The following is a 12,146-nucleotide window of genomic DNA, read 5'->3' on the forward strand; positions in this document are numbered from 1 at the left end:
ACCCCGATCGACTGTGCAGGGTTTGGCGCCCCTAACCTCTCTTCCCATTGCTCGAGGGTCACCTGCAATTGTGCATTGATAAAGGGGTGCGCTTCACCGGCAGTAAGTCCCAGAAACCACAAGCGTTGGAGTCACAGGCAGGTGGCCACGGGGAATTAGCTGAAGACCAGCAGGCAGGAAGCCTCTCACATGCTACCTAAGGGGCGCTCCCGGAACCGCAGCCCCCGTGGGAGGAGGGGCTGGGGGCTCAGATAGCCGTGCGTGACTCGGAGCTGCGCCAGGTGGGCGCCAGGTGGGCGCCAGCTCCGCGCCGCGGCCTGCGGTGGGAGGCGGCCTCTGAGGAGAGGGCGCGAGGCGGGGCCAGGCGGGGCGGAGCCCTGGGCCGCTGCGGTTTGCGCGCACCCCGGCGCCTAGGCGCTTCTGTGCCCCCAGTGCGCGGAGCCGGCCTCCTTCCAGCCCGTCACGGCGCCGACCGGACGCCCGGACTCCAGCGCCTTGGCCCGGCCCGCGAACGCCGAGCACGCGCGGAAACCCTTTAAAGGTAGCACATCTTTCTGGTGTCGCGGGGGCACCGCCGGCGGTGGCGACGTGGGGCGGGATGGGCGCGCTCTTCGGGCCCGGGAGGCGTGTGCTTGCGCCCTGCGCCCTGCGCCACGTCTGGGCTGTCACCTGCGGCCCCGCGCCCCCTGGAGCGACAGCTTCAGCCGCCCGGGCCCGGCCGCCCCCGAAGCCGGGGTGAGCGGGACCTGACTCGGGCCGCCAGTGCTGAAGTGCAGCCCCAGGGCGTCCGCTTTCTCGCGGTGCGGGGTTTCCGCAATGCTGGGCGCCCACCCGGCCACCCCATGAACCGCTGTTAATTGTTAAGTTAGCTTGCAGCTAACTTCGCAGGAGTTGATAGTTACCACAAAGAAATGTCAAAAAGTAGCCTTCTCGCGAGTTGAAAGCGCTCATCTGTGCGCTTTAAGGGGTTCCGTCTTTGTCTTTGGCGAGTGTGCCTTTTAAGACGCTTCCAAAATAAGAAATTGAAGAAGAAATTATGATTATTTTCTCCCGGAAAAATCTTGCAAAAATGATTTCTGGAAACACCTGTGTTCGTTGTTAGCTCCCTTAGCATGCCCAGCCCTAGGCGGGCTCCCCCTCGCTCGGAAGGCCTCCCTGCGGATGGGCCTTGCTTGCTGTCCGCTCCCTTTTCGCTTCCAGAGTCGGAGACGCGACTTCGGGGTCGATGTGGAGAGAGAAACAGATGCCCTTGGCGCCCCCCATTCAGGGATTTTCACAAACTGCCTAGTTCAGCTTTGCCCCTTGCGTCTCCAAAGGTGTTTTCAATCTACATATATTTGGGAAGCTTCAGTTTTCATATGATTTATTTAAAAATAAGCATACATATTATGTTTATTAGGAAGTAAAAATTTTCTTCTTAAATAGATATATACTGATACCACCGAGAGACTTGAGTGTAGAAAATTGCTAAACCAGTGACAAAATGCCAGAACACTGCAAAGATGGCAACTTCTGCTTTAGGAAATATTTGACATAAATATTTTTCATCTTTTGTCTCCTTAATACCTGGGTGATATTTTTATTTGATTTGATATTTTAAAAAGAATTGTAACTTTTAGACTTAGAAGGGAACTTAGAGTCTCATGGGCTGCAAAGTACATAAATCTTTTTGACAGCGTCTCCAACAAATTATGTTTTGTTCGTTGCTTGGATTATATTTAGTAGAAAGAGGTGTTGCCCCATTCTTTTGTTGGAAAACTGTGTGTTTTTACGTGCATTTTGGAGTGCCAGGCTTCGGCCCTCCTGTCCAGGCCATGCTTTCCTTGCCATTGCACTGGTAACTAGGAATCCAGACTCCTTAACATACACCATCTGCCTGGGGCAACAATCTGATGACTCATCGTGAAACTTTAGGAAGGAGATTAAATACAGGACATTTAACAGTTATTTCCGTTTACTTTTGCTGCTCCCAACAAATTTATCCACCCGTTTCAGATGATTTTGCGTCTATATTCTGTTATCTGTAGTATTCTCCTATTATTTCTATTGTTGTGACCATTGAAAACTTGAAACTATTAAAAGTAACTTTTGGGTATTCATTTCACCAATCTGAAAGAACCTAGTGATGGTGCAGAGGAGAGCTGCTTCCATGGCCTTTAGTGAGTTGACTGTGGATGTTCAGTCTTCATCTCATCTGTCTTTGATAATCTTGCCCTCAAGAATACTGTGGGCAATCTCTTAGATACTTTTAGAGATCCCATTCACGTGGTCACCTGATCTACCAAATTAGAAAACACATCAAAAAAGACATTTAAGTTAAGGCGGTTAGTGGAGCTCCTCAGTGCTAATAAACTTGTTTCATACTCTGAAATTGTGCTGAAGATCCATGTCCAACTTTCTCTTTTCTCCCTTTTTGGAAGAATGGCTTATCACTTGGTGGGGTCCTGTATTCTGGTTTTGTTCTGTACCTGTCCTCAAAATTCTAATGACTATGAGACAGCCATCACGTTCCTTCAGCAACCAGAGAAGTAATTCATCTGATTCAGAAGACTTCAGTGAACTGATTTGAGATAAGTAGTGGTGCACTATCTTCTTATTGGTCTTAGGTAGCAACTCCCCATTGATATGTCAGTATTATGTCAGTATTCTCACATGAAGAATGGCCTATTGGCACAGAAATTAGCCATAAGTGTAACTCAGGAGAAAAGCTTCTGCATTAAATAAAATTGTGTGTTACCTGATTTGAGGAATAACTAGTAACTCGACTTGTCTTTCTTTTATTTTTGGTGTTTCACTGAAAGTGTGCCCTGGAGTTCCTTTCCCTGTGCTTCTGGAATAAAGGAAGGACAGCCAACCGTGGCATTATCTGGAAAACTGTGGAACAGTAGGTGGCAGTGAGGAAATCAAATGGTAGATCCTGAGCTCAAATACATTCCGCTAGCCTGTCCTCCCCAATTCTACTTTAGGAGTTGGATTCAGAGAGAAATGAAAAATTAACAGGTGGTAGACAGTAGAGTTTTCAGGGAACTGTTTAGTAAATTAATAGGTTGCCTTGTTTACCTCCTCTGTGTAGTTGAGTTTGGTTTACAAAAGTAGTAGAATGTATTTATTTATTTTTACCTTACAACATTTATTCATGATGCCAAGGCTGTAAGTTTTATCCTGCTGTAGACCTGTATTACTATTTTCTTCAATTTCCATAGACTTTCCTGCTAACTCTGACAAGTCATTTTCCTGAAATTTGGCAAACCTCAAAGAGAGTATGACTGAATCAGTGCCATCTCTATCACTATATATGAAATGATTTTTAAATATGAAGCATATATTCTATTAACACAGACTAGTCCAACTATATTCATACGGGAATGATAAAATAATAAAAATCACATGTCTGCCTCTTTAACTGTAATGGTATTATGCGCTGCTAAAATCTGGAACTGGAAGATTTACAAAGTCTATAAACAAATAATTGTGGTCATGAATTCTCTCACATTTGTTGTAGTATCTCTCTATAGACATTAATTAAAATGTGGATTCTTAGAGTCCATTCACTCTTTGATCCATAGACTTGGTAGAGCCTCAAGAATAATTCCTGGGAATCGTAACAAGATTTCCACTAACCACGCTAGTTTTTTGGAGTTTGTTTTTGTTTTATTTTGTTTTGTTTTTGTTTTTGAGACAGGGTCTCACTCTGTTGCCCAGACTGGAGTGCAGTGGCGTGATCTCAGCTCACCGCAACTGCTGCCTTCCTGCCTCAGCCTCCCAAGTAGCTGGGATTACAGGCGTGCACCACTACCACCCAGCTAATTTTTGTATTCTTAGTAGAGGCGGTGTTTCACCATGTTGGCCAGGCTGATCTTGAACTCCTGACCTCAAATGATGCACCCGCCTCGGCCTCCCAAAGTGCTGGGATTACAGGCATGAGCCACCGCACCCAGCGGGGCTAGTTTTTTAATGAACAACAACAAAAAACATTTTCAGAATCAATAATTTCCTAACAAAATCCTTCAATATATAGAGTGCTATATAAAGAGCCTAAGCATAGAAATTACTGGATGTTTATTTATGTATTCTGATGAATGTGTTTTTGTGGTATTTTACCAAGATAGGAAGTGAAATCAAATAGATGTTGGTGAGTACCCCACGGCAACCATTGCTTCATTTCATTGGTTCAGAGTGAATTCTAATCCGGAAGCCTTCCTTAGGTAAGAAAGGCTTGAAAAAGAAATGATCGACTTTTTAAATGGTCACATATCTTTAGGCTAGACTCTTTAGATTAACGTCTTCAAGCTAATAAAGATCAATTTATCTAAAATATATTTTACAATATACATAGCTATAAAATTACATGAAAGTTTTGATTTGTGGATGAGTATAATCTTTATGCTTTGAAGATTATACAACTTAAAAGAAAATTAAAATATTTAAGAAGTTACTGGTATTAATATAATACCCTTAATTACTTATTGCGATTCTACTATCAGTGAATTGGCAATTTAATGATATTATTAAATAATTTTAACAATCCATGCCACATACAATGAGATTTAATATATAGCACAGTCCCTCTGTTTAGAACTGCAAGATAGTTTTCTAACCTGGCATTTGAGTGATGTCTTTATGTTAGCATCACTGGTTTTCAAGTAAAGGATTCTATTAAGGGTAACTTCTTTATAAAAACTTAGTGAAAATTTATCCATTTTGTAGATTTCCAAATGATATGGTTACAAGCAAAATGTCAATGACTATGCTCCACATCAGAGTTTAGAATCCAGCATCTGTTCTTGTACCTTTCAGTATTAAGGAGTTAGCATTGAAGAGTAGTAGATCAGGCCTTTTAAAATAGCATATGCTTTGAATTCTTGGTAGTCAGCAGTTTCACATGGTCTACATAGTATTGCTGGACAGGGCCTGAGTCATGCCTGTAACTGGTTTAGTCAGACTAAAATATGCGTAGTAGCTCTTTTGCCTGATGCTTGAGATGCAGCTTTGTAACTATTTTTGCTTCTCATTTCAGTTTTCCAAACCCTAAAGATGACTTTTCATTGTGTTCAATGACTTTACAGGTCATTCCTGCTTCTGGGATCAAACTCTATGTTGTGCTTAAGAAATGTGTCACATCAGACACAGTGAATCACAAGACAGAGATATTTACATATTGCATAAATATTTTATTAGATTTCAAGGTGTGTTTCAGTTATGACACTGAATCTTCCATGTGTACATTCCTAATATTGCAGGGGTTAAAGGAGGGTTATATAGTTAACCAAAGTTCAGTAAAGTTCAGAACCACTCTTACCATTATTTTATTTTGCCTTTCAAATAATTGTATACTTAAAATACTTTGTATTCTTATATAAAATATATGTACAAGATGACCATATATACTTGGACATATCTGGACTTCAAATTTGCTAGAACTTAGTTGCGTCCCAAGCTGGCTAGTATCTGGACATTCATCATTTCTGTTTGGAGAGTAAGAATGTTCATTCCCTGGCTGCTTTACTGGAGAGGATCAGGTGTGTTGCTTGAACTAAGACTTTGTCCCTGCCATATCTAACTTCTCTGCGCTCCTGTGTCCTGGCTGTCATCTGAAAATTGTTGCAGATCATTTGAGTTTTTGTTGGAATTTTGCTTTGACTTAAGTAATGAAAACAGTTCAGAAAACTGCACTGAACAATTTAATATAACAACACAGACTGCAACTAAACTATCTGCTGGTACTTTAATCCTCACATTGATCCTATAGGTACTTTTCTTGTTGGAGATGAGGAAACTGAGGCTTAGAGTAATTTGTTCTGACAAGATCATATGGTTAGTAAGTAGCAGAGTAGGGACTTATCTAGACCTATGCTTTTAATTGTGTTTTACTATCTCCCAGACCTCCCAGGTTTTTGTGTATGTGTTTTTTTGTTTGTTTGTTTAGCACAATTGCAATGTGATACTTCCTCCTTTGAAATTAAAATACAATAATTGACTAGGAAAAAAAAAAAAAACCTGGGACATACACTGCTTCCTTGGACATTTCCTCCTGAAAGCCTCCCAAGCCACCTCCTCCACACACAAACTCAATCACATGCATCCTCTTTTCTTTCCATTGAAACTTATCCCAACTTTGGTCCTAGCATTTATCACTGTATTTCACCATTTGACCATAGGTCTTTGAGAACAGTACTTCTTTATCTCTGTATGCCCAGCATGAGGTAGCACCTATCCATGCGTGAAAGTGGAAGATACCTACTAAAATTGTATTAATGAAACAATTTTTCATTTTCTAATGTTATTCTGTACAGTTAGAGTGCCAATATTTGGTGAAAATGTGAAAAAATTATCAGACACTGAACATTTTCTAATGTTTACAGAATGAAGAGGAACAGTTTATCTGTTGAGAATAAAATTGTCCAGTTGTCAGGAGCAGTGAAACAGCCAAAACTTGGGTTCTACTCCTCTCTCAACCAGACTCATACACACACGGTTCGTCTAGACTGGGGGAGTTTGCCTCACCATGTAGTATTACGAATTTTTCAGTATCTTCCTTTACTAGATCGGGCCCGTGCATCTTCTGTATGTAGGAGATGGAATGAAGTTTTTCATATTCCTGACCTTTGGAGAAAGTTTGAATTTGAACTGAACCAGTCAGCTACTTCATATTTTAAGTCCACTCATCCTGATCTCATTCAGCAGATCATTAAAAAGCATTCTGCCCATCTTCAATATGTCAGCTTTAAGGTAAGAAAAATAAGCATTAAATGGAAACCATGACTTACATTTTGTTAACAATGCTATTGTATATCTAGAGCCTTATTTTGAGGCAGTCAGTGAGTTTTGCAAAGCATTTTATCCGAAGCGGTTTCCTGTTTTTCTACAGTTATTTGCATCGATTGAAGTGTAGAACTTGAACTGTAATTGAAAAACTTAAAATGCAGTTTCCATCATTTGTATGCTGTTATTAAAATTCAGGTAATTGTAAAAGATTTGAAAATATGAAGTGCTTGGAAAGCTAATTTGTCATCATCTCTGTTTTTCATTTTATAGTCTGAGACATTTTGTACAAAGAAAAAATACTCATTTATACGATAGCTCAAAGGAATGAATAAAATTTTGCAATTGAATTCTACTAAATAATTACATTGCCATTATTTCTGATAAATTATCATCAGGAAATTATTTGAGATTAAAAATTGTCTGTCTAGGTTGACAGTAGTGTCGAGTCAGCAGAAGCTGCCTGTGGTATACTCTCTCAGCTGGTAAATTGTTCCATCCAGACCTTGGGCTTGATTTCAACAGCCAAGCCAAGTTTCATGAATGTATCAGAGGTAAGGATATTATGTGTTTTTGGTGAGCTAGACTAAAATCCCTAAAGACTGCCAAACTAGGCAAAAGCCATTTTTTCCTAAAGACAGACCATCTCCTATTTGTATTCAAAGTACTATTTCAAGCTGTTTTCTGTTGACTAGCACTTATTTTTGCAAAAATAGTTTATGCATGTTTTCATTCTTTAGATGTATTTTTTAACTGTAGTCATTGTTCTCACAGTGTCATTAATATAAAATTTGGATATTGTGCTTATTCTATTTAAATAACAATTTATGTAGTTACTTTGAACATGGAGCATGTAGAGGCAATAGTGGATGTTTTTCCTGGGATTCTGTGGCCTCTCTTTTGGAGGTGGAACAATATAATATTTAACTAAATGAACCTATGCTTGTTAGCATGATGTTTACATTCATGCAGTAGGAACTCTAAAAGAAAAGTGGCTTAAAAACATGATCAGAGTATATTTCTCTCACATTAAAGAAATTGATAGATGAGACAGTCCATAGCTGGTATGAAGGTGGTAGGAACCTAGGTTTCTTCCAGCCGCTCCACTCTCTCCAAGGTGTTTCTTCAAGATGACCATCTGAGCTCCAACCATCACGTCCTTGCTCTGGGGGCTAGGGTGTTAGAAATGGGGGAAGAAGGGTGTGCCTTCTCCTTATCAAGGAGACCACCCATAAGCACTACACAGTGTTTTCTGTTTACCTCTAATTCTGACCACACCGGATTCTAGGGAGTCTGGGGAATCTTTGAGCTGGGTGGCAGTGTGCCCAGCTAAAAATTGGTACTGATTTAACAAACAAAGGAAGAATGGTTGCCAGGAAGCAACCAACCATGCTCTGCCATAGAAACTAATACCATATTCTCCTCATTCAGGCTTCAACCTGAATGCCGTCTCCTTGGAGAGCCCCTCCTTAACTGTGAAAATGGCACCCCCTGCTCCAGTAATAATGTACTCTACTGTTGCATTATTTTTATCTTCTTCATGTCATTCATCAGTACTTGAAACCACCTTATTTTTTTAATGTGTTTATTCTCTTCTCCTTACACCAAACATAAACTCATTGAAGGTAGAGATTCTATTTTGTTTACCATTATAAACCTAGAGTCAGAATAGTGCCTGATATATGATAGGCATTAAATTATGGTGGGTGGTAAAGCTGGCTAATGGACATTTTCCTGTGGAAGAAGATAGAGGAATAGCAGCATCTCTCTTATAAATTGGGTCATGGCAGTCTTCTAGCCAGTATTTCTGCTGGCCTGTTTATCTTCTAAAGGGATGTGCTGAAAAAAATGGGTCATTTAGGGATTAGAGTAATGTAAGTAATCCGATGAAATTTACCACTTCTAGATAGTTATTTCCTTGTTTATGAACCACAGAATCAGATTACCCTGAAATTCTTCTTATATTCTAAAAGCTGTCTCTAATGTTGCACATCAGCTTCCAGGGCCAGCTTCTAGGTTAGCTGATGCAGTCACCAGAGCTAGATACCAGGAATTAATTAGCAAGCTTCATTTCAAGCTCTGCCTCTACTGTTTAAAGTGAGCCTGTGGATCTCTCTGAGACTCAGTTTTTTAAATCTGTAAACTAAGGAAAAATAAAAGTATAGCATTTTGCTAAGCATAAATAGTACTAAACTAATACATTGTTATTGTAATGAAATATGTACTCTAATAGTTTTTAAAGTCATCCTTCAGGACTAAAGCAGTCAGTTGAAAGTTGATTAAAGGGAAACTAAACCTTGTGTTTATATTTCCCTAATAATTTTGGCACCATAAAATTTACTGAAGAAGTCTAGCCTTGTACCATTTCAAAATTTGTGTAAACCAGTTTACAATTAGTGTAAATCAATAAGTTTTCTTATAAATTAATGAACATTTATAACCAATTTGGTCATTCTGTTAGGCATAATAGAACCTTTGGTAGAATCCAACTTGATTGATTTTGAAAAGGGAAAAATGATCATGTACAGATTTGGTTTCCAGACTTTCTGTCTTTGCCAAAAGATACTGAATCTGAAAATTTCTGAAGTTCTACTCATTTTCAGGTCAAACTAGAAGTAAGCTTTAGTCTGTCAGTCTTCAAAGCATTTACCGACTTGGATTTACTTTGGATAATTTGCTAGGAAAAGGATGTCACTGAAGATTGTGAAATCTTATAAAATGAATTAAAATCTCGTTTATTCATTCAACACATTTTTATCGTCCATTTACCATGCTATGTGCCAGATACTATTTTAGGTGCTAGACATATGGGAGTGGATAAATCAGATAAAAATTCTGTTTCTTCTAGGGTAGGGGTCAAAAAGATTCAGATAGCAAATATTTCAGGCGTTGGGGGCCAACTAGTTACACCGCAACTACTCAACTCCAACACTGGAGTCTGAAAGCAGACACAGATACACAGACAATATTTAAATAAAGGGCATGATTGTGTTCCCATCAGACAGTATTTAGGGATACTGAAATTCAAGTTTCATGTAATTTTCATGTCATAAAATACTATTCTTTAAAAAATTTTTCCAACCATTTAAAAATACAAAAACCATTCTTTGTGAACCATACAGAAACAGACCATAGGCTGGATTTGGCAAGTTGTCTGTAATCTACCAACCCTTGTTCTAGGAAGTAAATATACAATAATTATGTCCTTTTAATATTGAAAACCAAATCCTTAATTGAAGTAATCGGAAGACATTTTTTATGAAATCTTTGAAGCTTTTTTTCCTCATATTTCGTTTATCAATTATAAAAAGTATAAAACTATACTTCATTATAAAAATATCTTCTACTGGAAAATGATTCTGTGGAAACAGCCATATGTTCATGGTTCTTACTATATTATCATTAGCATGTATTGGTATAGTTTTAGTGAATTACTTAAAGCTGTACATTTTAAAATAATGTTTTCATAATTTTTTCTTATGGCCATGCAAGTCTCATTTTGTGTCAGCACTTACAGTTGTTTTTATCAACTCAAAATCATTATCATCAATCAAAATTGAAGATACACCGGTGGATGATCCTTCATTGAAGATTCTTGTGGCCAATAATAGTGACACTCTAAGACTCCTAAAAATAAGTAGCTGTCCTCATGTTTCATCTGATGGTGGGTTACATTTTTTAAAGCTAGAATGATACGATATTTTTATTACAATAACTATAAAGATGCAGTTTCTTTTTGAAAATTATATTCCTATGAATCATAAATTAAGTAAGTTTTTTCAAAAGATTTCTTAATCTGCAAGGTAGGTATAGTTATAGTAACCTTCTCCTGAGATATTTTAGTTTTACATATATACACATGATTTTCATTATATACTTAATACCTCCTGGCAGACATGCTCTCAGAAGTTGTTAGATAGCTTTTTCACAAATAATGAATTAATATCAAATTTAAATTTACAAAATACTGTATTAGGATCAGTATGATTCTTTGTTCTTAAGAATTTTCCCCAACTTCCCACAGGAATTCTTTGTGTAGCTGATCATTGTCAAGGCCTTAGAGAACTGGCGTTGAATTATTACATCCTAACTGATGAACTTCTCTTTGCGCTCTCAAGCGAGACTCATGTTAACCTTGAACATCTTCGAATTGATGTTGTGAGTGAAAATCCTGGACAGATTAAATTTCATGCTATTAAAAAACACAGTTGGGATGCACTTATTAAACATTCCCCTAGAGTTAATGTTGTTATGTACTTCTTTCTATGTGAAGAGGAATTTGAGATGTTCTTCAAAGAAGAAACCCCTGTTACTCACCTTTATTTTGGTTGTTCAGTCAGCAAAGTGGTTTTAGGACGGATAGCTCTCAACTGTCCTCGACTGACTGAGTTAGTGGTGTGTGCTAATGGTCTTCAGCCTCTTGATAATGAACTTATTTGTGTTGCTGAACACTGTACAAACCTAACAGCCTTGGGCCTCAGCGAATGTGAAGTCAGCTGCAGTGCCTTCGTCGAGTTTGTAAGACTGTGTGGGAGAAGGCTAACACAGCTCTCTATAATGGAGGAAGTTTTGATCCCTGATGAGGATTATAGCCTAGATGAAATTCACACTGAAGTCTCCAAATACCTGGGAAGAGTATGGTTCCCTGATGTGATGCCTCTCTGGTAATTGGCTACCAAAGATTCCAAAATTGTTGTTGTTTTTTCAGATCAGTATGATTAGCTGCTTTCTATCTAAGCAAATGTAAATTTTAAAATGTGTTGCTGACATATTTTAGGTCAAATATTTGATTGTTTGCAAAGTCTTAATGGATTGCTGCAGAAACATTTGAAAAAAAATAAGAAATTTGAAAATCAAGGAATTGCTGTAAATAGGGCACAAGCCCTGTATGTGGATTAGATGGTTGATATGCCAAAAACTGCAGATGGTTTCTAAGTAGATTTCTCAGCTTTCCTTGAAGGCATATTGTAGCTTGCTAAGCAAATGTGTAATATTGAACTTGGATTCCGTAAGTTATGTCATTTACTTTATTACATTGTTTTATTTGATTCTATTTTATCTTGGTATTAATGTATTTTATAAAATAGAAAATATTTTAAAGCTTATTTAATTATAACATTTTTAGCACTATATGAGATCATCTTGTGATTCAATAAATAACTTCTAATTTCCAAGGTACTTCAGATTCTACTTTATTATATTGAGAGATAATGGACATTCGATTAAAATTTTAAAATACTAACTCATTTCATAATGATACTGATGTGAAAAGAGAAGAGAGACTCATTCTGATTGTTAGTTGGTACACTATTTGAATAAAGCAGTAAATGCCGCAGGATGTGTTTGGGAGGGAGTCAGCATTCGCTGCCTCCTGCTATGGATCT

The 12,146-nt window shown here is 38.3% G+C and overlaps 1 protein-coding gene across 3 annotated transcripts; it reads left to right on the forward strand.

The window, feature by feature from the left end:
• Window positions 1–359: 359 nt before the first annotated feature.
• Window positions 360–11,938, forward strand: FBXL21 (F-box and leucine rich repeat protein 21). Of its 3 annotated transcripts, XM_015140960.3 has the most exons (6): window positions 4,106–4,205; window positions 5,067–5,186; window positions 6,363–6,729; window positions 7,194–7,316; window positions 10,255–10,426; window positions 10,787–11,938. In XM_015140960.3, exons 3-6 carry the CDS (start codon window positions 6,364–6,366, stop codon window positions 11,428–11,430), a joined length of 1,305 nt encoding a protein of 434 aa, XP_014996446.1. In that variant the 5' UTR covers window positions 4,106–4,205; window positions 5,067–5,186; window position 6,363; the 3' UTR covers window positions 11,431–11,938. The 3 variants fall into 3 exon arrangements, with proteins under 3 accessions (XP_014996447.1, XP_014996446.1, XP_077861363.1); XM_015140961.3 differs by lacking the exons at window positions 4,106–4,205; window positions 5,067–5,186 and adding an exon at window positions 360–541; XM_078005237.1 differs by lacking the exons at window positions 4,106–4,205; window positions 5,067–5,186 and having other exon boundaries at window positions 6,228–6,729.
• Window positions 11,939–12,146: the final 208 nt, after the last annotated feature.

This window comes from Macaca mulatta, chromosome 6 (assembly GCF_049350105.2).
Source record: "Macaca mulatta isolate MMU2019108-1 chromosome 6, T2T-MMU8v2.0, whole genome shotgun sequence".
NCBI classification, from domain to species: Eukaryota; Metazoa; Chordata; class Mammalia; order Primates; family Cercopithecidae; genus Macaca; species Macaca mulatta.